The sequence below is a fragment of the Rhinolophus sinicus genome, chromosome 3 (assembly GCF_057876585.1).
Source record: "Rhinolophus sinicus isolate RSI-liver-muscle chromosome 3, RSI-T2T, whole genome shotgun sequence".
Taxonomy (NCBI): Eukaryota; Metazoa; Chordata; class Mammalia; order Chiroptera; family Rhinolophidae; genus Rhinolophus; species Rhinolophus sinicus.
Genome location: NC_142503.1, coordinates 134,487,679 through 134,514,947, shown reverse-complemented (window position 1 = coordinate 134,514,947; position 27,269 = coordinate 134,487,679). Strand labels below are relative to the sequence as shown.

Genomic DNA, 27,269 nt, shown 5'->3' with positions numbered 1-27,269 from the left:
GCCCTTTGTCATCTAGAGGGGGCTTGAAAGTGTAGTCTCCTGTACATTCAAGAAGTCAAGGAGAATCTAATATTGGTAAGCACTAGTAAAGGTTATCACATTTTCTAAAATACCATAAAAGATAAATTATAACCACATTATTTAAATTAGAGACACATTTTGTGGTAGTTTTATTACTTACTGGCTGGGAAATCTTGGACCAATTACTTAACCTCTGTGAGCCTCAATGATCCCATCTGGAAAAGGGGTAGTCGTGATAGCTAACATTTATTGAGTGTATACTAGGAGCCAGGTTCTGTTATATGAGTACTTGACATATATTAAATGCTGTAATCTTTACAACTCCTATGCAGGAGAAACTTACTATCACCACTGTTACTGATGAGGCAATTGGGGTACCAGGAGCCTACGTAACTTGCTGACTCAGACAGCTTGTGGTTCTGAGATTAGAACCCAGGTCTCTAGTACCAGCACTGCTGGGCTTCATGACTATGTTCTACCTTCTCTCTTGGAGGTGATCATACCTGTTTGAATTAGATGCATTGTAAGTGCCCAGGATGGTAGGTGCAGTTCTAGCCATTGTAACATTTTAGATGTGCTGGTGAAGATAGAAGGAAAATTTGGCTAATGTAGTCAATTGAATAATTCAGTGAAAATGGCATTATTTTGTGGGGGTGGGGTGTGGAGAGGGAGGTGGGAAAGGTTATCCCCAAATGATTGCATTTCTGGCTGAGTTCTACCCACAGTTCTCTAAGGGGGCCTTTGCTCTCTAGGACTCATTTTCCATTCTGATCTCAATATTAATAATGACGTCCCCGGAGGCTTCAGTTCTGGCAGAGATACCTGACAGATTTTCACAGAGTTCTATCATATAATGTATTCGATGGGGGTGCTGCATAATAAATGGCTGGGTTTGTCCCCTCTCTGATGGAAGTAGCTTCCATCCTAGCCCTCCTAGATTTCCTGTTGCTTAGCGATCAGTCTTTCTGGGTATGTCTTGAGCAATCAGCAACTTTGTTAGACATTTCAACCAAATCACTCCCTCAGTGTAGTGTAAGAAATTATCCTGTTTTAGGGATTCCAAAGATTCCTTTTGCCAGTTAGGAATGCTTTTGGGCACAAGCAACAGAATACCTATGGGGTAGAAGTTGAAACAAGTGGAGTCTAGCAGTGCTAACCTGGGCTCAGTGGCTCCATTACTTCTGGCTTTGGTGGTTTCTGAGCCTTTCCCTCATGGTCATAAGATAGATTCTGCAGCTCTAACCTTCCCCTTATATCAAATGGAAGGGGAAAAGGGTGGCTGGTTAGCTCAGTTGGTTAGAGCGTGGTGCTGGTAGCACCAGGGTTGCTGGTTCGATCCCCACATGGGCCACTGTGAGCTGTGCCCTCCTTAAAACAAACCAACAAACAAAAACCAAAAAACAAACCAAAAAACCTTTAAATTAAAAAAAAAATAAAAAAAAAATGAGGAAGGGGATAGCAGAAAACAGACCTTTCCTTTTATCAGGGAAGAAAAGTAGTCTCTGAAACCTCACCATAGGTTAAGTTTCCTTACTGCTTATTGGCTACAATGGTGTTGCAGGCTCATCATTGGACCAGTCCATCCTCTCTGCTGTGATAAAGCATCTTCCTCCAATTCCTGATAAAAATGGTATTCTGTTAGAAAAGATGAAGGGGTGTGTGGGTGCGTGTGTGTGCACGTGTGTGCATGTGTATGTGCGGTTTGTGTGGACAATAAATTATTTTTGCCACATAGCCTTTTTCTGTCCTAGAGGCACCCAGGAACACATCAGTCCCTATATGGATTTTCATTCTGAGGGCCTATTAGCTGCTCTTGAATTGACTTCAGAGTTCTCCTAGGGTGGCAACATTGACTCTCCACCCTAGGTGGGGACAGCGAATCAGGCTGTCTCTAGTGAGCCTCCAATTCCTGCATATGGAGAGTTACGGTTCCTACAGCAGCTGAGATGCCCTTTCTCATCACATCTCCACCTACATCAACAAATGCTTACATGCTAGAAGGAGTCAACTGTTTTGGTGACTGCGTAATTTGACTTCAATGCATCGTAAGTCCAGATCAGTTTTAGGTAATCAGATCAAGCCATTTCAGGACACTTTGTGTCAGGCTTCATGTTTTTAACATGATGCCAGGTTGAGTCCAATGCAAATTAACTTGAAATTTTCAAATTCAGTGAATGAAAGCGTCTGGATTATCTTTAGACCACACAGCCTGCAGTGCTAAAATGGGCCCATTGCAAAGTTATTTTCAAGGGCTGTGACTTCTGTTCTGCCGAACTTTTACAATTTGTGAGTAAAAGAGAGTATTTTTCCTCTTCAGTTGAAGCTTCCATGGATAGTTTATGCAACACATGGGTGAGAGAAGGGGCCCCTGAGGGCAGCAGGAAACTTTACAATGCACACCATCAGTTTCCTATTGGTGGTTCTTACTACACAAGTGAGGTTGGAGCTGTGGAGGGAGCATTATCGGGGGAGCTTCCTGGTATGCCACAGTTTGATATCTGTCTTCCAGATATCTACTACTCATGAACTGTGAAAAAACATTCTCTGGGTGTGATTGTAGGTCAGCCTGGGCAACTGATGTTACAGTTTAATTTTCAGGATTGGGTGGACACGTATTTTAATATTTATTTACAAAAAAATGTTTTCAGATAACCTATCCTGTAGCATGGACAGAGAAACCATTCTCTTCAGAATAAAGCAGTTTTCCAAGTTTCCTTTATTGTTGAAAAGTAAATAAATAAGCAACTTCTGCAAGAATAGCTCAGTTAGTTCACTCCTCTGTACACAGACATAAGAGCACGTATCCACCTGGTAGGGGTATTGGGGAGCTAGCTAATTGTTTGCAAAATGCTCTCAAGCTCCCAGATGAAAGAAGCTATGCTTTCTGTGCCCAGCTTTGTTGTTGCCAGTGTTTTCTGCTGCCACAGAGAATCTGATTTGGAACCTGCTTCCACCATCTCGGAAGACTGGCCCGAGTTTTGAAGGGGGGGACAAGGGGGTATCAGTACTTGTTCAACTGTTTAAAAATTGTTCTGCTTGCCTGTATCCAATGTAGTAGATGTTCAGGGGTGGAGTGCTGGTGAAAGTCACGTCTTTTCAAAAGCCGCCCCAGATAGTGTCACAATCATCAATCAGAGGAAGAATCCAGGAACAAACCAGGGATTTCCCCAAATTCCGTTTTTTTTTTTTTTAAGATCAAATTCAAAGAGCATTTTATGTTTTCTTTCACTGAATTAACAATGGCCCGGAGAAGGTATTTCAATCCCTTTAATACTTTCATACTAACCTTTTATGCTATGACAACCCCGGTCACCCGGTCGGTGCAGGCTGGATTTGGGCTGTCAACCAGACGTGTAAGTGCTGGCTGGCTCCTGTCTGCGTCACCGCCGCTGCTCTGCCCCGGAAGCTGTATTTATGGCAAAGGCTACGGTCACTATCAAAAGAAACATGGGCTCGCTGCCTCTGAGCTCCTCCTCCAAGCACAGGAATGTTAAACTAGACATCTGTCTGCAAAAACAATCAACTAAACATATGCCCACTCTCAAAGGAGGGTCTTGTTCTGTCTGTGTCTTAACTTTTGGAAAAATGGCTTTTTCTAAAGGAGTTTTAGAAAAGTAGTAATAAGCCACACTATCCACCGTGCACGGATTTCTACTTTAACATGGAAAATGCACATTTTTAACGGTGCATATCTTTTATTACATGGATCCTTCTACGGTAGTAGTAATATTAGTAATACTTAAAGAGTATCTAACACAACTATCATATATGATATACTAGTTTTATTAGAGCTAAGACTTATGATGTATTAAGCACTAATGTTACGCAACCCTCGTAATAATCATGCTATGCGATAGGTAATATTTTGTTTTACAAATGAGGGAACTGAAGCTTTTGGAGTTTGGTTATCTGCAAGTGGAAAAGCAGGGATTCCAGGTTGTCACCAAGTGTGTGTAAAGCACTAGGTTCTACTGGCTACAGATCTAGAATATCATATGCTAATATTTTTAGCAACGATTACGAAAGTTCATACATTATTATTGGCTTAAACATTATCCTTACAGGAAGAGAAAATGGCGGACATAACATCTGTGGATTTTTTTCAATAGAAGGAAAATCAAGTGAAAATGTAAGGTGATCGGGGGCAAAAAGTCTTAAAAAGGTTTCTAAATTCATCCTAAGTGTCACATCCTTAGGCTAAATGGCAATGTAGACAAACTGCCACCAAATGACAAGCATTTTAGGTTACTAAAGTGCAAATAAAACGAGAATTGTTTCTGTGAAAACACCAGCTGATTTCCACTACAGAGGTTAAGGTATCAGGGTTAGGGTTGGGTCCAGAACAGTAAAGTTCAGAATGTTCATTTAAAAATATACTATGACCCTTTACTTTGTAAGTAGTAAGCATACTTAAGGTACTGGAAATCTTTTCCAGAATAAATTAACCCTATGGTGGAAAGGACAGTGGACAGGAGGTGGGGAGATGAAGATTCTGGTCCTGCCTCTAATTAGCTGGCTTTGCGACCTTGGACGAGTCACTTGACCTCTCCAGACATCATTTTTGTCATGTGCACAGTGAAGCCTCTTGTCCCTTCCTCTTCTACAATTCTTTCTGAGTTTATGAGTCAAACTTGTCTCATCTTTGCTAATGACTCCATTTTACTTTCCACACACTTCTTAGGGAATTGTCAAGGAAAAAACTGAAAATGCAATTCAATTCTCATATGAGTTTCTTTGCTCACTCCACGCCCCCATGCTTCTGTTTTTAACCCCTTTGACATTGGGAAACACTTCAAGGATAGAGGGTAAGCAAGTAAGTAAGATGAAAATAATTTACCAAAAGACTGAGTTTTACATTTACATACAATGCACTCATGTCCACTTTGCCATCTCTTTAGTTGTTCTTCTTTTCGATTTTCCTGTTATGTTGGACTGCTTTTTTAATTTATTTATCATTTACTGCAAAATGCTTTTTAAAAAATTTTAACTTTGAAAACTAAGACAGATTCTTCTATTCAAATTAGACAGAAACTGAATATTTTTAGACTTCTACCTCCTAATTTTCCATGTGCAATGATTGAAATTATAAATGCTGACAGAATTGATGAACTGATAGAATTGAAAGTTTTTAGGAAAGTGATTTATGACGTAATTTTTAAGTGTATTAACAAAAACTGCATTACCATGTAAAGCATACCAATCTCTTTTATCCCTGAAAATATTTTAACACTTCTTTTGGGGAGCATATTTTAAAACAAATATTACAAATATACATTCACTACATTATATAAATGTACTGTACTAAGTAGGAAATCCATACCCAGATGATATAAAGATCATGAAAGAGAAGAAAGGCACAGTCTGCAGCTGACCTTGAAACCTCAGCCTGGTTTTACTGAAAAACAAAAAATCAAAACACGTAAAAACTAAGGCAAGTATAAGACCATCTAACAGAAGACAATCCTCAGATCTCAAGATCCTTAAGCAGAGCCCAAAACATACCCAATATTTTTCATCAATAATGTCACTTAACTTGTAGGTGTTTACTGAGCACTTTCTAGTGTTTATCTTGAGTTTTTAAATCAACTCCTGTTGACATATTTATTAGGTTGCTGCAAAAGTAATTGCGGCTTTTGAAATTATTTTTAACCTTTTCAACTGCAATTACTTTTGCACCAACCTAATAGCTTATACGAATTACTAAGGTGATTTCAGCCACAGACAGACACTTCACTTTGTGTTACAGAACCAATGGCAGTCACTGCTTGTTTTATTACTCAGGCCTGTGAACAAGGTTAAAGTTCTGTTCCAAATGCTCAGAATTTATTTGTACTTGCACCAAACATGAATGGCCTGGGGCAGGAATTGAAACTGTGTGGCATCTATGTGAGCCCTACTCAAAGACTAGTACCCATAATTGATCATAACCCCATTTCCTACCCAACTGAATGCAGCCTCGGAGAATACTGTTCAATGGCAGTGAATGCAGCCATCATAGGAAAATAGAAAACTATTTGCTGCCAGTGGTCTAGAATTAAAATATCTAATTAAAAACCTCATAGGTTTGCCTCTTTCCTTATTATACTGTGATTGCCTTTTCTGAAAATTTTACATCTTTTGTTTTCATTTTGACAAGTAATGATTTTTTTTCAAGAAAGAAAGAAATGACCTTTCATTGCATATTTTTGAATTCCCCGCAGCACTTCCTTCTAAATACACATTAGGGACTCAATAAATACTTACGTCTTGAGTAGCTTAAATACTAGAATTATAAGACAGAAATATCACACAGTGCCAGAAAGGGCCCGGTCTCAGGGACATCTGTACCAGGTGTCGGTTGTCTCCAGGTACTCATGGAGGAATCACATACCAAATTAAGTCCTGGGAAACTGGCAGAGCAAAGAAGAAATGTAGAAGTTCCAGTTCCTTTTGTGTTACAAGTTTCCAAAATGTGAGGAAATATGCCAAATGCCTTTGGCATTCAAATGATAATAGACTCTGAATTAATGACTAACAGGGAAACGCCCATTGAGTAGTTCATGGACAGTGTCTGTCTGGTTAGATCCTGTTGGCAAATGACTAAAGAACCCTTTTCTCCTGAGCCAGCCAGCAACCACGTCTAGGACCAGGAAGCACTCTGCCACCAAGGCAGAATTATAAAAGTGAGCAATTCAAAGCACCATTTGCAGTTAATCAAGTAACTCCACTGAATACCCTGAAAGTTGTCCTCGAAACACATTTGACTTGGAGCCCTGACTTGATTTTAGGGGAAACTGTTTCTTAAATCGAAATGTAAATGTAAAGATAAGCCTTAAGTAGTTTTTTAAAAAAGAGAACCAAAGATAAGATTTTTAAATGTTCTAGTTTATTTAGCAATATACTAGATAAACAACAATGTTCTAAGATTAACTTTAAGACAAACTCAATGAAATCACATGATTTCCCTTTCAAACTGTATATGCATCCTAAAATAATCTGGTTGATGAATCTGCTTTATTTCAGATTTCGTGGGTTTCTAAAGTAATTAGTCCCTTAATTAACAACAACATACTCGTATATGATGCTTTCCTCTGATTCCAGTACATACACCCAATTGGCAGCTGAAGAAAATAAGAGACAGTTAAAAGGTACCAATTACTTCTTTAATGCCAGTGAGTGAGAACATATTTAATATAAATTTAACAGTCACTCACTGGTTCATTCAACATTTATTGAACACCTGCTCTGTGCCAGGAACTCTGTTAGCTACTGGGGAACAGAGCAGTGAACAAGATAAATACAGTTTCTACTCTACGTTATGTTACAATCTAATCGGAAATTTTGCCATTAAACAACTACAGAAAGAAATAAGTCAACAATTGAGATAAATGTGGTACAAATAAAGGGTGCTCACATCTTTCGGTTTACTTATAAAACTATGGTTTCCTGCAGAAGTAGTTTAGATTATGGAAACAATATTTGAATTAAAATGAAATAGAAATAAAATGAAATAGAAAGTTTACTATAGACCCACTAAATTGTTACTTCTGAATGTATCTGTTGAATATAAAAATGACAAAAAAATTTTTTTTAAAGAAAAAAAGAAAATGCTAGTGATTCTAGAAATACTTTTAACCAAGGCAGTTTCCAGGGGAATTCATGACCATTTTAGGTTAATGGTCATTTGCTTCATGTTCAGCCCTCAATTAAATCCTGAACTTCAATTGTTATTACTTAATTGACTTGGTTATATTTCATGTCAGCATTTCAAAATGACCTTTCTTTTAAAAAATAGAAATTACCCTGACATCGTACCTTGGGTCTTTGCTGAGCCTGACTTTGCTGCAGCAGTCCAGACTAACTTTATATATAGTTGGGCCGACAACTTGCTTAGCTTTGCAACCACTAGGGTACTCCCCATCGTCCTTGCTTATGATATTACACAGCTCCAGAGAAATTCAAGTGGCGAGGGAAAAAGAAAGAAAAACTAAATGCATCTGTTGCCACAATTATTATTAAAATGCCACATAAATCCACTGATACCCATTTTATTCTAAACACAGGGAATTAGACCGCCTTTCATACCTTGAGTATCGTAATTAAATACTGTCAAATTATACTTATTTTAAAATGATACTACAGTATCTTTTCCTTACAATACAAGTGACTCCAAAAATTAAGTTGTTCCAATTAACTAGATGGAAACATAAATCCCTTTTCCTTAGACATGAAACAACAATAAGAACAAGTTAGATTTAATGAGTTGGATTTTATATAAAGTAGGTATGACGCCAAGATAGGACTTTGCTATAGTGACTGAAACAAATTAAGGCATCAAATGAGCATTTCCCCTCCCCCTGTACTGTGGAAAAGTTTTAAAAGTCTTTTTGAAGTACTTTGATCAAGCTTTGAAATCATTTTAGTGGATTACTATTGTATGAAAACTGTAATTTATAGGGCTTGACCTAAGCAGCTCTTTGTCTCACAGCCATATTCAAAACAATAGCAGGAAAGTGAAAAACACAAGGGGAACCCAAACTGTTCTTGTTATTATTTAATTCATAATTCCATCTTCCTTATTTAATCTTTGGAATCCAGGCATGTTATTAATAAAACAGGTTCAGACCATGGCTACTATACATTGGGAGGTTAGTTTTGGGTGATACAATTAGATGATCCAGGCTGTCCCCTTCCCCCCTCCTAAGAGCGACTTCACAGACAGGTTCAGAGAGGTGCTTCTCTAACTGGTGACGCCGCAGGCAAACTCCCATTGTTTACCTTTTGGCTTCCTCTCTAGTTAAGCTTGCTTTGTTCCTTAACCCTAATGGAGATTTTCTCCTCCCATCCTTGTCACAAAATAGTTAATGCTTTGAGGCAACTTGCTCCCATCCCATCACAGGAAAAATGGCAAGCTGCCCCTAAGATGAACCAGCTAGAAGTGTGTCTCTAACTAAATCAGAAGGGCATTTTACTATATTAATTTGTTGTTTTAAGCAGCTGAACAGCACCACTCAGGCTGAAAGTAGCTGTAAACCTCACATGTTCTTTTGGCTCGTTTTGCCAAAACATTTACCGACGGCCTAACACTCCTACCATATTTGACCCTGGGAAATCTTGTTATCTTAGTCAAAAGTTTTGTGATCTTTCAGGTGCCCAGAGGACCTTGAATATTCCAGCCTGTGGAGGATGTTTGGGCATGCTTTTCCCCAAACAGAACACGTCAATTGCTCTCTCCATACCCCCAACTTCCACTCCGAAGACAGATGGATCAGAGGACTCAGATGGGGTGGATTTTGGTCCTGGGATCATTTTCTAGAGAGAAAAAGGAGCCAAGGAGGAGTGACAAAGTGTAGAATACATGTCCATGTGGGAGGAAACTGGCAAAAGCTAGTGAAGGGGCAGATGGCCGAGAAGAGGTAGGAAGTGAAGGGACGAACGCAGTCAAGATTAATTCCATCGAAACACCAGGTCTGGAGCAGGGAGCAGGTGAAAAGTGCAGACATCTAAGGTATGCCGGTTCCAGAAAGGAAGGGAAATAATGGGTGTAGCTCTTCCATGAGAAGCAAGTGAATTAACTGTTCACTTGGGCGCTGTGCATTAATTACTGTGACCCACCGGGGATCATTTAGTGGATTACCTCATCCAGGGCTCCAAGCAAATCCCCTGGAGGGTTCCATGAGTTAATGCACACCCCAAAGAGTAACAATTCATCATCCTTCCGAGGGTGGAATCAAGCCTTGCTGATAATGAGCAGGGACACCCACCTACGGTTAAAAGAAAATTATTTCCCCTGGAGATCCTGCTTTCTACTTTGGACCCCGGAACCTTCCCTTTTGTATGTGATTTCAGGAGTCTTTAGAAGAGTTGACATACACCTCACTAGAAGGCAAAAGATAAAAACGATTTTCATTATCTTTTTTTGTTGTTGTGCGGGGCGGTGGTTTGAGATGGGGAAAGGAGTCTATGAAATCACTTTAAATACCAGTGCTGGATCAGCTTTGCTCTGAGCTGGTCCCCTGCCATGCTTCAAACAGGGTCTCTTATTTGTTTGTGAGAGCAGATGCTTGGCAAGTCTATATATGCCAGAGAGAACATCATTTAGTTTTACGTTTTACACACATGCCTGCTTTCTGGGTTGGCATAATTCATTAGCACAGTTTGCAGAGAGCTCCATAAAACAAGATCTGGCTTTAATGTTCATGTTCTAATGACGACAGTAATAAAAAAAAGTTGTCATCCCATGTCTACTTTCCGGGGTTGATGTTTATACTGTCTAAACTAAAAAACAAACAAACAAGGAAACAAACAACACACATAGATATAACATAGATACGTATTTCTAACATAAAAGAAAAAGAACAAGGAAGCTCTAAGCTTCCAATTTGGGAACATTGCTCTCTTCTATCCACACCCCTCCAACAAAAAGTAGTAGATATAATAATCACATTAGTTCTTACGTGGGAAAAAGCTTAGTTCTGAATAACTTGTAACTTTATCATAGTATGTACAGTTTATTGCTGGTTTCTTTCCCACTTTTAAGAGCCAATTTTTAAAACCTTATTCATAAAAGGAGGTGGTGCCTTTGGCGGAGGAGAACACCAATACCTTCTCATAACACATTATGTCAGGGCACCAGGTAGAAGAATGACGACGAAATGCAAGCACCTCTTTTATATTTTAATTTATCTGTGCACTCGCATCATAAATTTGTTTAATGTAAAACAAACAAATCCTTGACAAGGGTTTAACAGTTTTCAACATCTGTGCAGATAAATGTAATTTATTCCTAAAGAAGAAAAAGCAGTTTAGAGCATTTCATGAAAACTGCTTTTAACAACAGTTTTGTTTAAGGCCTGTGTATGTGTCTGTGTGCATGAATGAAGACAACAGCAGTGGTTTCAAATCATTCTATTTCACTCATAAAACCTGCGTGATGCATTTTACACTAAAACAGAAGTTTGCCTGATACCTCCTTATCATTTCATTCTCTCTCTCTCTCTCTCTCTCTCTCTCTCTCTCTCTCTCTCTCTCTCTGTTTAATGCAACCCTCAGCAGAGTTAAAATCCACATGTTCAGACATGACATGTTTGGGTCCTTCAAAAGGAAAAGCAATAAGTAGACGTTTACAATCCTTATTAGGTACAAAATGAACAAAGTACTAATGGCATATTTAGTCTTTTGAAAGAACTTAGCAATGTATATATAACTTAAACGTGTTTATAAAAATGTACATTTTTTATTAATATTTCCAAGCTCACCAATTCAGCATTATAAAAGTCATTAATAATGTTTTGTCAATACTGGGGCAAATATTTTACTAAATACATTTTTGGGTATAGATTAATCTTTAACTTCCCCAACGATAGGTTTATAATGAATTTATTGATGTTTTGCTTCAGATTGAAATTTGATTTGCGGCATAAAAAGTGAATAAATTAAAGTGAACGAATATAAACTCTCCTTTATTTTGCTTATTGAAAATTGCCCTACGTTTAGTTCCGGTACACTTCATTTATTCAAAGCTGAACATTTCTAATGCCTAAATTATTTGAGTGTTATATAATTATGTGGTATAAAACACAGATAAAAAGCAGTGTACAGAATGTGCTTTAAAAAATTTTTACTCATAAAAGTACTATCAAACATACTGACAACTAGCCATGTTTAAAAATAAACTCTTGTCAAAGCTGGCACCAAGCTTCAATCGTCTCTCCTCAGCCCCCAATCCAATGAAGGAGTATGCTTTCCAGACACGATGTAACTAATACTTTCAAATGAGATAAATGGAAAAGGTTTGGTGTTCAAATAAGTATTATAAAAAAAGAGGAAATTCTCATCAAGTATATTTTTCAGCTTGGCTTAATGCCATCGCAGTCAGGAAACCGTAAAGACTGGACAAAACAAGCATACGGCACAGGCTACACTTGAGGTTTAGTGGGAGTCCTGCAGGTGAGGGTGGACATTTCGTTTCAGACTTGATGTCTTCAGCTTTGTTGGGAGTGTGCTCGATTATTCCATGACGATAATGCAACGCTGGGTATCTGTGAGTGTACATGACGGGAAAGGGGGAGGAAGAGAGAATGAATGGAGGCTTCGAAAAAAAAAATAATAAGAGGGTGATTCGGCAACTGGGAGGAGAATTGAAAAATCACACCTTTCAGTCTCCACATTTTTCCTTTTGTTCAGTATTCAAGGAGAAACCATCCGGAAGGAAGAAAGATTATGACTATCTATAAACTAACTGTTTGACAGAGACAGAAATGCTGATAATGAGTGGGTTGTGTCTGTAGTTCTTGGCTGTTCACATCAGCAAGGGATGAAGGAAAACAGAAACTCTTGATATGTTTGTCTAAAGAGGTAGTGGTGTGACCATGGGCAGAAAAGTTCAGCTGGAGTTCAGGGCAGATGTTGCCAGGAGTTGACGCTGCAGGAAAGTAAAATTGCTTCCGGATTCACCTTTTCCTCCCAGCTTCTCTTCCAGGATCATCAGGGTCAAGCTATGCTATGGCATAAGGTGACAATGTCTGTGGGGAAACAGGCTTTGAGCAGGATGCCCCTCTCCCGGTTACAGTCTAGCTCCTGGATAAATCCATACCAATAGATGACGAGGCCCGGCCCAAATCTGTCAAAACAGCAGAAAATAACATACACATGTAGTATCAACATAGTTCTAAAAAAGGGCATCTTTGAAACACTGATACGATGATTAAATGACGTTACTGCACAACATTTTTAATTTGGTGATTGTAATTATGACCAAAAGTAGCCGAACTTATACCAAAGATCTTATTTAATACCAGTATTACTTACCAGCGTGGGCAGATTTATTACTGTTCTTTCCAGGAACCTGAAGTATTTCGGATGTGTGCACTACGCTAATTACCTTTCAGTGAGGTGTTATGAGCTTTTGCTGATGTGACAACTTAGCTGATGGAGGATAAAATCAGAGTCGAAACAGTGATGAGCTGGGGCGCACCAGGCTTGGGATTTTAGTCTCCTAACATTTAGAAGTACTCTTTTAAAAACGAAACTGAGCCATTTTCAACTGAGGGAAAAGAAGGATATTTGGAAAAATAATTTAAAAACTGGAACGGCTCAGCATCCTCTTCTGGCTATTTTCAATTCATGGACCAATAGGGTCAGAAGTCCCTTCTGTCATCCATTCTTTACGTCTTAAAAAACACACAAACAATTCATAGGATAACGGGGATCTCTCATAGAGACATTCTCCCTGACCCTTCATTCTCTGCATTACAACCACTCTCAGTATAAACATGACATGAAGTTCGGTCGTAGATACTCATCATGAACACGAGGAATAATGTCGCATAGACTTGTGACCAAGTACAGACAGATGCAGGCTTAAAACCTCAATACTTCTAAATTGGGCCTCTGAATTATCTCCAATTTGGTTAGCAGCAGACTCAGGAAGTTGCCCTACAGACTACTGCACCCATCAGGAAGTTGAGACCTCTAGGCTGGGTTCATAAAGATGTAATCACTATCAATCACCATGCACACAGAGATGTTTTGCACATCAGTTTCACGTTTTTCCTACTGAGAGTACTTAATTAAAGGGCAGCACTACTTTTGGTGTCGTGTTGCAGGAATTTTACAGTGAAATCATAAATTATGAATGTTGGGTTAGTAAAAGGATGTCTAAAAACAGAACTGCTTTCTGTATTCTGACATTACAGCAGGCTGAACCATGCTAGGCCACAAAGCTTTTTTCTTCCATGATTTATTATATGCTGTAGTGTATTTGCCAAAACTAACAGTACAGGATGGGCTGCGAGATACTGTATGCACAGGCACAAGTTCAACTGGGTGTCAAGGAGTGGTTTATTTGGGGATTCACATCAGTAAGGTAGCCAAGTTAGATGCAAGATTAATGAAAACTTTTTGCATCCCCTCCATGCAAGGACAAAATCATGCGATGGCCACTCATCAGCTCAACTTGTTCTAGGGGACACGGGAGCTGTGTACGGATGAGGCACCTTGGAGGGCAGCAGAGCTGTGGAGCACCAGGCCCAGTGACATTTTCCTGAATTCAGGGATGGCTGCACGTACTCTCTTCTTCCTCAGGATCTCCGAGGAACTTTCCTGCGAGGTCACAAGAATCAGGCTACGTTGGCACGGGGTGTGCGGGCTCTAGTGCTGAAATGCTCACCAGCTGAAGCTCACACTGGGATGAGAATTTGCTTCCACTTAACCGAGGGTTTCTTAGTGGTAACTTTTAATCACAAACAATTGTCTGCAACTGAAACATGGATATTTGGTATCTTTATTTTACAAAAAGCTCTGTGATTATTATCAAATGATCTCAAGGTTGTCAAAACACATCTGGGAAAAGCAGAAAGAGCTGCGATTCTAAGGACCAGGTCTGAGAACCCTCAAAGCTTCCCATCAACAAAGCAGCCCTGAGTCACAGGCTCCCCAGACGCAACCCTGAGCTCAACACATTCCTCCATTGTATTCGGCAGCCATTCTGGAGACCATAATGTTCTTTAGAAAGGCACTGATATTTTTACAAAGGGAGAAAAAATATGGGATCTAAACAGTCACGGAAAAGAACAAAGGAATATATGGGGGTCATAAACAACAAGCCCAGTGTTTTAAAGATTTAATAAAACAAAAACACATATTACCAGCACTGAGAAAGTAAGAGCAGCCAGGACTTTCCCTGAGCAGCTAAATCATAAGCCAAAGGACATGCAGCATGACAGCTCTTTACAAAAATGGCATTTTCTGGGCAGAAAAGCCAGGCCGGGGAACACCTCAATGACCAAGAAAATGGACTTGTTTCACTTGTGAGGCAACAGATGAAATCTGCCACTTGCAAAGGTTTTTGCAAGATTGTGAGTTTGAGCATTTTGTGCAGGGGCTCCCGACCGGGATTCCCTGAAAGTATTAACATGGGTTTGTGAACTACGTTCAGTACATATGGCTAGTGACTCTTAACGAGGCTCAGCCATGGATCTATGTGTTTGGTTGTTAGCTTTCAAATAGAATTATATTAGCTTAGGCATTACTAATTCTCTGGTGTGGTTCCAAAGCTCTGATTGGAAATATGTGCTTACGTAATTAATTAAAAACGAGGAAAGACAGCTTCCTCTTGTCAATGGAAATGGGTAGGCAGAGGCTTTCAAATTATGTGGTCTTTGAGGGACAAAAAAATAATAGGTACTTTAACGGGTGGCAAGTTGGGAAATTGAACAGCAGAACAAGATCTGGCTTTGTTCCTGATACCTACTTGAGTGCATTGCTGAGCTTTCTCCAACATATGAGGATCCAGAGATTATCAGATGCTGGCAAGATAACCTTGCAGCAACTTAACCGCTTATGAAGAGGCTGACCACGTTAAGCAACTTTATATAATCAATTCCTTGGTTATTGGAACTCACAGAAAGGAACATTTTGGTTGACAATTCGAAAAACCAAGCGAGTCAACTCTAGCATTTTTGTCTAACAAGGTGTAAAACAGGGAGAAAGGGGGACCTACGGAATTTTTAGGTAGGTCAAGTACACGCCTGTGGGTTGAGTGAGTTCACCTTTTTTGATGCCTATTTCCATGTACTGTGGCACTACTGGACAAGAACGAGATCACTGGGAAGGCAAACATAACCTTTGTGACCAATAAAAATCAAAGAGACTATTAACAGTGTTTAAAAGAAAACAGAGTCCCTGGGTCTGAGGGAATGTGCAAAGCAGAGGTTTGGTCTGCTACTGGGATTGCAGCCCTCCCCACCAGCCCGGGGACACGCAGTAATGGGATGTCTACGGATATCTGAATTGATTCTGTAAACACATTTCAAGGTTGACTATAACTTTAATGTTACTATATACTCATGGTCAAGTAATAAGATCAAAGACTCCAAATGAATTTTAAAAACTCCTGGGGAGCAGGCACTGGAATGTCAGTGACTTTTGAACAAGTAATTTTGCCTGCAAATAAAATACCACCAAATTAGCAAAAATAACAAATACCTCTTGAAAAAAATGGGAGGTGAAAGTCAAGAGCCATGACAGATCTTGAGGGTATGAAAGATGAAGTTCCTCATAAATAATGACAACCCTGTAAATGTGCTTGAAATGTGTTTCTCTGGTTTCCTTCCATTTTAGATTATTTAGAGAAATTAAATAGGAGACTGTGGAACAAAAGCTGGGTACCCTTTTGCGGTTTTTGTGCATACCTGTCTCTCAAGGGTATCTCTCTGTTTCACCATTTGTCTCTTTGCTATATTGTGTCACTGTTGAGGGCCATGTTTTATTTATACTCATGTCCTCCAGGCCTAGCAAGGGGTGCCTGGTACATGGCAGATACCCTCAAGGACAAGGTAAAGAACACAGAGTTAGGAATAGCTGACAGCTTTGTACTGGTGACCAAATCAGCGGCATCCCAGAGGCAGGCATGCTGGTAAGTCTCGGCCATTGCTATGGCTTGGCATCTTTTCTGGTGACCAAGATGAATACACAAGTTGCATACTTATGGATCATAGTGATAGTAATAATAACAGCTACAACAATGTTCATTAGTAACTTTCATAACACTTACTATGTACCAGACACTGTTCTAAGCACTTTACACAGTCTGACTCATTTAATTCTCAAATCAACTCCATGAGGTGGGTACAATTATTGTCCCCATTCTGCAAATGAACAAATGGACAGAGGCATGGAGAGTTATTAATTATAATATAGTTATGTGTTTACATATACATACATATATATATATATATATATATATATATATATATATATATATATATATATATATAATTCTATACATATGTATATAATTTAATATCAATCTTGCCAAAGTTCTCATAGCTAAAAAGTAGAGGAACCCATTTTGGAACCCAGGCAGTCTGGTGCAGGGTCTGTGATTGTCTCACTATGACCCAGTGATCAGTCTACTAAACAGAGTGACATGGTTTTACACTTTAACCAGAAAAGGAGAGGAAGCGACCTCTGTACTGGTAAGACCAGGCCTAGAGAGTTTTGGAGGATTGTAGTGTCATATTTTAAGGAGAATATCTCTAGTCTGGAACTGACCCAGAGGAGAACTCTAGGGTATTTGAGGAACTGTTAGAATAACAGAGTATGTGTGACCTAGAAACGAGTACTTAGGAGGCTCATTCGTCATTTTCTGATCTCTAAGGTGCTCTTGGGGAGAAGGGATTAGATTCATGCTGTAGCTCTTGAGCACAGACTCAGGGCAACGTTTGAACATAACCAAGAATCAGATTTTGATTCAACATGAATAAACATTTTTCTACAATTGCAGTTTTTGAAAACACGGAGTAAGCTGCCTTGCAAATTAGTGACATTTCTGTGACTGGATCTGTTAAATCCAGGCTGGGCTTTTAGCAATTAAAAAAAAAAATTGGGGCAACACATAAAGATTTGGAGTTTTTGTACAAAACCTGCACAATCACCTTCCTTTGAGAAATTAATTGACAAGGCAACGATCAGTTGGAGCCAAGTCATGGCTGCCTCCCTTACACATGACAGGTGGTCTCAGGTGTGCCCCAGGCTCCACCATTCCGTTACTCTCCAAGCAGAGGCTCAGTGCCAGATGCCATCTACCATCATGCCTGCACTGCAGATTTTCTTTAACTGGAGAGACCAACTTCTTCATACTCACATCTCTAGCAGATTTGGGTGAGCAAAACATAACCTCAGAGGGTTTCACGTTTCAAGAAAGAAATGGAAGGGGACACGTTTCTTGTTTTATGTCCTGCCTACTTTGTGCATTTATGTTGCCCACCTGGCCCCTGTGGGCATTCGAGTTCTTGATTTCTGCCTTGAGATCTAACTCAGAGCTTCCCACACAGGGCAGAGATCCTTGAGGGATTGTGAAGAGATTGTAAGAGATCCTTATGCATTCCAAGCACTATCCTCAGATAGAAAAAAATACACATATCTTGTCTTATTTTAGAAATGTAGATAATAAAATAGAATTCACTGTAGCTTTCAGTTATTATGTATTTTCTAAGTACATGGAATCTAAAAACACAGCTATAAATACACGGGGGGTGGGTGGGTGGGCAGCAGAGTTAGCAAATATTCTTTTAGTTTGTTTTAAAGATTTTCAAATTTGGGAAGATTGGGAGACATTGTTCTAATTAGTTCGATCTCCTTCTATAGACGGATGTGTTCTGTAAAGGTGAACAGCTGACACAAAGGAGAGTCTATGACATTCAAGACGTGTGAACACACTTAGCAACTTTGTCGGTAACCTGTCCCCATACATAAGGCTCATCGTCACAGTTAAAAATGAACTAGAGGCAAAGACACGTAGCTACTGTTCCAGGTTCCACTTAGAACTCACTCTACTGAGAGCAGTCTCGCTGCTATCTATAGGAAGAGAGGTACACAAAGGAAACATCAAACTAAATTGGGTAACAGCAGTAATGAAAGAAGAGCTACAGCAGTAGTGGTGCTGGAGTTCTTTCTGTGTTGCAATGAAGAGTTGCAGACAGATATTGTGGTGGGCTGACTTCTAAGATGGCCTCAATGGTCCTTGCCGTTTGGCACTCGTGCCCTCCTATAATCCCCTCCTGTTCGGTGTGGGCTGGACTAGTGACTTGCTTCTAACAGAAAAAATATAGCAAAAGCGATAGGATGTCACTTCTGTGATTAGATTATAAGAGACTAACTTCCATCTTGCTATCAGACACTCTCCTGCCTTGTTGGTTTACATACCTTGAGACAAACTGCCGTTTGGGCGAGGCCCATGTGGCCTGTGGCCAGCAGCCAGTGAGTTACTTTGGCCCTTAGCCTAACAGCTCCTGAGGAACGAAATCCTGCCAACCACCCCTGAGTGATCTTGGGAGTGGGTCTTTCCTCAGTCACATCTTCAGATGAAACCACACACCCTGGGCCAATATCTTGAATGCAGCCTGTGAGAGACAGTGAAGAGGAGGATCCCACAAAGCTATGTCCATATTCCTGACTCACAGAAAAAGTGAAATAACAAATGTGTGTTATTTGAAGTCATTTAGTTTTGGGGTAATTTGTGATATGGCAATAGATTACTAACATATAGACTACAGAATTGAGTAATCAAATGCCATTCTTTACATTTGTATTATGAAGAGTGCTGTTGGCTATAGATTGGCTTTTTTTTTTTTTTCCAGTTACTTTTTTCCCCCCCAGCACCCTGAACTTATAGCAGAAGAGGTTACTGAATGAGATTATTAATAAGTAGCAATTCTCCATCAAGGCAAGTCAGTTATGAAGCAAACCTGTGCTTTTACACTAACATAGCTTCTTGGTTCCTAACTTAGACTATATACCAACCCCCCTCCCTGCCGCATATTTAGGACACTGGGGTTACCCAAAGAGGTAAAGAAGTCATATATAAAATGAAAAATCCTTAATGTTTCTCTACAGCTGTGATTTTGTGATTAAATTTGGTTACAAGGCTTCTGAAGTTGCAAATTTGAAGGGGAGGAAGATAGGGTGTGGGAGACTGGTTATAGGAAGAATACTTTGCCAGTTGAGGACAGCTGATATACAGGGAGGAAATTTGTTTTTTTTTGTTTGTTTTTTTTTTAAACTGCATTTGTGGCAATCCAAAGCTATTTAGTGTTGGGACAAATAGACTCTGTCAATTTCAACAGGTGCTGAGACAGTCCAGGACAAATAGATGCTGGTTACATTTTGTTCAGTTAAGAAAGGCAGTGTAATCTGTAACATATTTTTAAAAGATTGTCACCAACAATGTTTTAAAAATGGCACTTTGGAGAGTAAATTCTTAGTTTTCCAGAAAAATGTAGCTATCCCCAGATAGTCACTGAGCATGTCAGATTGTAAATGTTGGACAGAATATGGTATAATTTAGAAATCACGTCTTTCAGTCCAAGGTTTTCTATAACTCTCTGAGAAACTCGGAGGTACAGACAGAAAATATGGGCTCCCAAATTCAGGAAGGACTTGCTTAGTCTTTCTTAACTATAAAAAAATACTGCCCCCATTGCTTGCCACACCTCTACACGATCCTGTAATGCAGGAATTAGTTGGATGGTATTTTCACTAATGGAGAAAAGAGAAGACTACTAAATTTCTATTGTTAAGATTTTTCTTTGAAGCACCTTTCTCATAGAGTACTGAAGTGAAAGGTAGATGCAGGAATTTAGAGATTCCTAATCACACTGTCAGATATCATTTTGCTAAATTAGCCCCAATAACCAACTCCCTGATGGGTTTCCTGAGGCTCATTTACCTTCTATGTTTCTACAGATTTCAGAAGGTCCCTGACCAGACATTACGTCTATAAAGATGCTGTCTGAATATATGTAAAATGATTTTAAAAACCAGCAACAACGAGGTAACTAACCTTTATTGCACTCTTATTATGTGACAGGCAATGTTTCAAGCACTTTTACATTTACAGACTAATGATCATTCCTATTTTACAGATGAAAAAACTGACGCACAAAAAGGGTCGGGCTTTGAACCCAAGCTGTCTGGCTCTACGGTTTGTGCTTACAACCACGACACTCTACTGTCTCTCATTATGCCTTGTATTTACACAGCAATTTATAACAGTCATTCAGCTTTGAAAAATATTTACCACACTTATAAAAGGGAGACGAGAAGGGGCCTGGAAGTCAGGTGACTGACTGGTTAATCAAAAGCCCAGTATATGAGTTGGGATTCACACCGGCCTACAAGGAATAAATCTTCAGGTATGAAGTCAATAGTTTCACACTAAAAAGTATATCTAGAGACTCATTTCGATTTAAGTGTCGCCATGTTTAGGAAGTATATGGAAAAGCAACTTATAATTCAGGTCAAAGAAGTGAGAGTTATGGAATCACTGCATAAAGTTCAGAGAAGAGAAATGTTTCCCGCTACGAGAGGATTCAGAAGTTATGGGGCAGAATCTAAACAGGAGGAAAGCGGAGTAAATCCAGAACACTGCGGCAGCCTGTTCGTATTAATGGAAATAAACAGCTGGAATAAGTTATGAGGAAAATGGAGGGAAGCAACGGGTCTAAGTGAGCGTGTCAGGCAGAGATTTGTTTTCCCAGCAAAGAAAGTTCAGACTTGGCTAAACAGGGTTGATACATTGAACCCCCAAAGGCTCATTTTTGCTCCTAAAATACCTCTAGTATAAAGATGTATCTTATATTTGTGGCATTTATTTGGCTTATTTATGTTTTCAGCTCTACCCCAATAAACTTTAATTAAAAAAAAAGAAAAAAAATAAGAAAATCACTACATATTTTAAAAATATCAGTATCATTTTTTAATCTCTTTTGGTAATATAATATGGAAATGAAGTGACTATTACACAATTTGCCTCTTCATAGAATAAGAGAGACTCATGAAATTGATCTAATCCTTCTTTTCTCAATGAGCTGAATTTCATGATTACATAAAAAAGATTCTCAATGCACTAGGGTTCTACAATATTAATCTGGATCAAGTCAACAAAACAAACAATATTCAGTTGAAGAATGACAAGAGGACTATGGAAAGATGTGATGATTTCAATCAAGTTTCCTGTTCACGAGGGTCTTCATCAAACAATAAAAACAAAACATAGCTGTACTGATTCAAATCTTTGTTTCCAATCCAAATGATTTCAATTTATAGGCAAATAGAAAATTTCTTTTCCAAAAGAGGAATAGCATATATATGTCTATGTGTACACACACACACACACACACACACACACACACACACACTTATTTTTTTCCTCTCTCATTTTGAGTTGCTGTGTGAGGTCTGGGATATCTTATGAGGATGTGTATAGACATGTGGCTGTTGGAAGTCAATTGTTTCACCATCAAAGACTTGCATGTGGTTTTTATGAAGAATGCATTCTCAAACACACAGTTCAGGACAAAGGAGAAATATAAAACATCTTGTAATTGTTTTAAAATAAACTCTCACACTGTTTATTTAGTTTTAATCTGTGTGTTGTAGATTGGTTATGCACTTGTTAATCACTGTTGTATGTATCTCCAGACAGAGTTGTAAATAACTTTTCAGTCCAAGTGAAATATGCTTGCACATGTTTATAGGCAAAGTATGTGCATATTTATGCCTGTGTGTAAATATGTGTACAACAATAATAGATTAGTGATCATGTAATACAGCATCGTAAGGTTCTGGCACTATGGTCAATTTAATACACAATGCAAATATTCTTATTTCATAGTATCTAGAGATGAAATAAAAACATAACTTGGTTGTTTCATTTACTATTTTGTTTGGCAGGTCAGTATTTGAAATTGAAATGACTCAAGAAAGAGAACCCCAGTTATGAGTATTCTCACTCAATTCGTGGATCTACATTATTAAAAATGCACCTCTCAGAAAAAAAAATGCACCTCTCTTTGTAACATCAACTCATTGTATGTAATTTTGAAAATAAAAAAGGAAAAGTATAAATACTGATTCACGTCAGGCCTTTATGCCACATAGAAAATAAACAGAAAATACATTATTTTGAAGAAAATTTAAAATGCATGTAAATACACAACTATAATCATCTGAAATTCTCCTTGGTGTTTACATAACTTGGCATTTTCATGTCTACATTAAATTGCCTGGAAAAGTGCTTAATTTTCACTTTACTTTGTCCTGTGTTAGATATACTTAGATATCATACTTGCAGTTTTTCCAGCCTATCGTAAATCCCTCCTCAGAAGAGAAAAAACTGAGATTGGTAGAACAGGAAACAAACGTAGAAGCGATTTTGTTTTTAATCTGTTTTCTTGGAGAAACACTTACTCCTGGCAGTGGGTCAGCCCTCGACATTTACGTACTAAGAATCTACATACCAGCCTGCGTATCCATCCTTCAGAAAGCACGTCACAAAAGAAAGGCTCCTTCTCTCCTTAAGTTGCTTATGACTCAAAGTTTAATAACATAGGAACAAACTATTCACATTGTAAGTCTGAAATATGGTATCGATTGAATAAACAACACGCCAAAAGGTTTACAGTCAAAGAAACATTAGAGCAAGGACATGATAGTCTAGAAGTCTTCCTGCATAAGGTGAGTTGTCAGCTAAGTTGCATTCATTCATGTAATGGACCTTTTAATTTTCTCCATTATATGTTCATTTTTTAAGGGGAGATTAAAGAGTGGGATTGGGGGTCCCAAGAGATGCAGAGGGATGAGGGGATCAGAAGCATCTTGAGATTATTTTGTTGTGAAACTGGAGAATGAGCTTAAGTATGATAGCCCTGGTTTTTTTTTTTGTTTTTTTTTTTTTCAAATGAAGATGTATGGGAAGAGAGAAATACAAAATGCAGCACAAAAGAAACCAAAACCCTAAAAGTCATAAAGGACCCAAGGTCATGTTTACTTTGAAAACATTTAAGGGCTAAGAGTGAGAGAACACTCCAGGTGGACCTTGGGTGCAAATCACATCTATCTGCCTAGAATTTATACTCCAGCCTTCTTCCAAAAGTTGGGGTAGTTTACAAAATTGGTTGTGTGAATTATTACATGTTTTCTCGGTTATTTCCCCAGGGAAACATGCCAAAGGCAAACCCATCATTTCAGCTGATTTAGTGTTTGATGGCAGAGAATTTATAATTGATATGACAACCATAATGGATGGTGATCATCGAGTTGGCAAAACCTGGGCTGACCGTGCGATAGTCCATTTCGGTGTTCACCAGTTAGTCTACCATAGACTCACTGTGATCAATTTTTGACATTATTTCTGAACTTTTCATTTCCAACTTTGGGAATACTAGAAATTAGAAATGCTTTGCAAAAACAGAAAAGGTTTTATCATATAAATATTGCTTACCACAAATATATTTTTTTTACATACTCTTTTATTACTAGGTGTGTGTGGGGGGTGGGGCCTCTTTTCCCTTGGCTCAGTTTTCTAAAGAGCACAGGGTAACCCAGAGTTCAGTGAGACATTTATCTCAAGGCACAAAGAGATTTATGGGTTCTGGATATATAAAAGTCTGCTTAAAATAAAAAATTATCGGAATTTTCATCCTTGGCAAAGTCAAATAACTAAAGGATTAAGGCTGATACATGCTTGTCCTATAAATCTATCATTAACCAAATGTGACACAATGCTTCAGGTATGTCAGATCCCAACTTGCTCTAAATGGGTAGTTAAAATTTTCTCTTACTCACAATAAATATTTCATGATAAGGAAAATCTCTTTGGTTAACCAATCCAGTCCTTAAAAGCAAACTTCCCAATTTTACAGATCCATGAAGGCAAATGCTGGAAAGGGGGGAAAATTAGAAATCATTGAAGTCATTGTAAAAAAATGGCTGGGCAATAGATAAACAATAAAAAAAAGATGATGGTTCTTAGAAAAAAAAAGGATAATCTGGTCTTACACATCTAGAATGTAAGCTCCACGAAGGCAGCCTGTATTTCAGTGGCACATAATAGTCAGCCAATTAATACTGGCTGAGCAGATGTATGAATGCGTGAATGTGTATGTCTATAGAGAGAGTCCCTGCCTCAGGAGCAGCTGTGAGTGCTTCCAAACATGTGGAAAAAAATCTTTTGCTGACAACTCTCAACCATAGAAGGAAGGAAAATCATTTTTAAAAGTGATAAAATGAGCCTTAAAAATATGTCCAAGCCGCATGCTCTGAAGAGCTATTCCCAGGTTTTGCATTTGGAATCTACGCTTCCCAGGTTGTTACAGGGGTGATGATGCTCTGGTTCATTACCTGGTAGAAAATACAGGAACTATTCCCTGGAAGGGTGACTACCGGTGGTTGAGGTGGTGGCTGCGAGGTGGGTAGGGATTGACTGCTAAGAAAAAATCTAAGCAGTTGGGAGCCAATAGCTGCACACAGGTGGCTCTCACTTCCTTAAAATACAATCAATTTAGGTAGGCTTTTGTTTACAGTAGCTTTTATCTAGGAGATAAGGTTGTAAAAACATCAATCAAAATGAAGTACTACTGTTCCTGGCCATATCTCAGCAGGTTCATCTGTTTTATTTCTTCCTCCCTTTCCAAATACCTTAAGGTGTTTAAGATGAGTGAAGAGATATCAAACTATTAAAGTGAAACGTATTTGTGTATGACACATGGATTTGCACTCTTTGAACCACAAATACCATCTCTGAGGTGCCTGTATCATTTCCAGGTTCAGCAGGAGCCCGTGTTCCTCACTGCTTCACTGCTCAACAGTATATAGACTTCACAAAATGACCTTTACGCCATTTTCAACAGTGCTTCTTTAAGAAAAGAGGATTAGGGGGTTCCAAGAATCAGATGGCTTCTAAAAGTTGATGTACAGCTTTTAATTTATTTATACCATGATTTTCCCCCAAACAGGCAGCACAATCAAAGAGCAAAATAGAAATAGAAAATCGAGCTCAGGCAAAGAAGAATGTAAGTATTCTCATTTTACTGTTAAATTGAACTTTGAAGGTCAGTGGTATAGTTACAAAACCTTCAATTTAAGCCCATAAGGATCCTGATTTTATTTTTAAAGGCATTACTTAGTTAACGCGGGGTCTGTGCAATGAAGCCCTGAGTCAGGGAAGTCCCCAAGTGCTAAGGGAAACTCTGCTGAGGGGCTGAGAAGGCACACTGGGCCAACTCCAGGGGACAGTTACCAACAGGGCAGTGAGGTGGGCAGAAGAGCCCGACCGCCAAGAGCAGACAGATGCAAGGGAGCCGAGTTCCACTGGTGGTCACTTGGAAACAGACCGTAATGCCAGACAGGGCCAGCAGGACATCCTGGGCTAGATTTGGGGTGTGCCAAGGGTCCATGTGGTGGGAAATATCTTCTCTGTCACTCTCCAGATTCTGAGTCATTCTTCAGTTCTAAGCTTTGTGAGTAATTCTTCTGTTTGATCCCCTTCTAACTACAACTAGAAGAAGGCATTCTAACAAGTGCAGTACCCTGCCATTCACCCATTTCAGACTAGACTCAAAGAAGACTTGACTGACTTGCCTCCAGATTTATTTTCCCGGTTTAGTCCCAATCTTTGGAACTGGTAGAAGGAAGGTACAGACTATTTGATTATTGTTTCTCTGAGGAAAATCATACCACTGATAATCATACTGATGACAACAGCCATAACTATAACCGTAACAGCAGCTAGTACTTCCTAAATAATCATTATGTGCCAGCTACCCTTCTAAGCACTTTCCATGCATTATTTCATTGAAAACCAGAGCCCTTTGAGTAGCTAATATTAGTACTTAAACTTTAATGTTGAGAGGACTATTGTAAAGCTGTGCTGAACTGATCATAGTGATGACAAAGAAGAGAATTAACACCGATGCTTACCATGTGCCCAGTGCTATGCTAAGCCCTTCATGTATGTTATTTCATTTAACACATGCAATGAATCGATAAGGTAGGAAATATCACTGGTGCCATTTTACAAATGAGAAAATAGAGATGTGGAAGGGGAAATAGCTTCCTCTCGCAAGGAGAAAAATCTTGAAAGTAGCCAAGATGCCAACCCAAGTGCTTCTGCAGAGCTTCTTCTCCGAACAGCTATGTCACACTACTTTTATATGCTTTGGACTCCCCCCCCAGTACTTTTTCAAAGCCTTAAAACATCACTCCCAAACCCCGTAGAATCCTAATCTCAAGATAAGTTTCCTGTAGGTCTAATTTCAATACAAATGCTTTATTTACTAAAGGACTCTTCCACACTAGACAATCTTTCCTCTTCTATAAAATGTGGAAGCTGGAAAACACCATCTTTAATATTCCTTCCATTTAAAATAGCACTTGTATCTGGGATTTCAAGGTGGATTGATTTGAGAATAAATGAGCTTAATTTGTATATATCCATTGCTGCCTCATTACAAAAAATCTGATCAACATGGAATCTAATGGGAAACCTCCCCAATTCTTCTTATCCCCTCCCCAATGCAGGACTGGGTAGATCTACGTTCAGGGGTCTGGAAACAAACTCACTGGAAAAAAATGAAAACTGGATCAGTCAAGTACTAAGCAAGGCAGTACTTCACTAAACCAGGGAGAAAATATGAAGAACTGAGGGGTAGGACATGGGAGTAAACCACAGGCAAACCATTGCCTACGTTTATAACTAGACTAGGTGCTTCTTTGAGTCAGAAAGCAGGAAAGGTCATTTCACAGTCATTACTGCCTTTAAAAAGAAAAGGTGATGAGTTTCATGGGACCAGGAGAAAGTTTACTTCAAGAAACTGGACATAAAACCCTGGTGATGTCAGTGATTTAAAATTTATTTAAATATAGGGTCCGGTTCTTACTGACAGGACATTGCTATTCTGCACCTGTCCCCACATTGAGGTCCCAGG

The 27,269-nt window shown here is 38.9% G+C and overlaps 1 protein-coding gene across 2 annotated transcripts in view; it reads right to left on the bottom strand.

Moving 5' to 3' along the window:
- Positions 1-10,666: 10,666 nt before the first annotated feature.
- CDIN1 (CDAN1 interacting nuclease 1) overlaps positions 10,667-27,269 on the bottom strand; it is a 215,767-nt gene continuing 199,164 nt past the window's right edge. The window contains exon 11 of one of the 2 annotated variants that reach the window (XM_019725527.3): positions 10,667-12,622. In XM_019725527.3, the coding sequence (XP_019581086.1) occupies positions 12,493-12,622 (130 nt within the window). In that variant the 3' untranslated portion in view covers positions 10,667-12,492. The remainder of the gene's footprint in view (positions 12,623-27,269) is intronic. The other variant, XM_074327928.2, reaches the window with a different exon arrangement.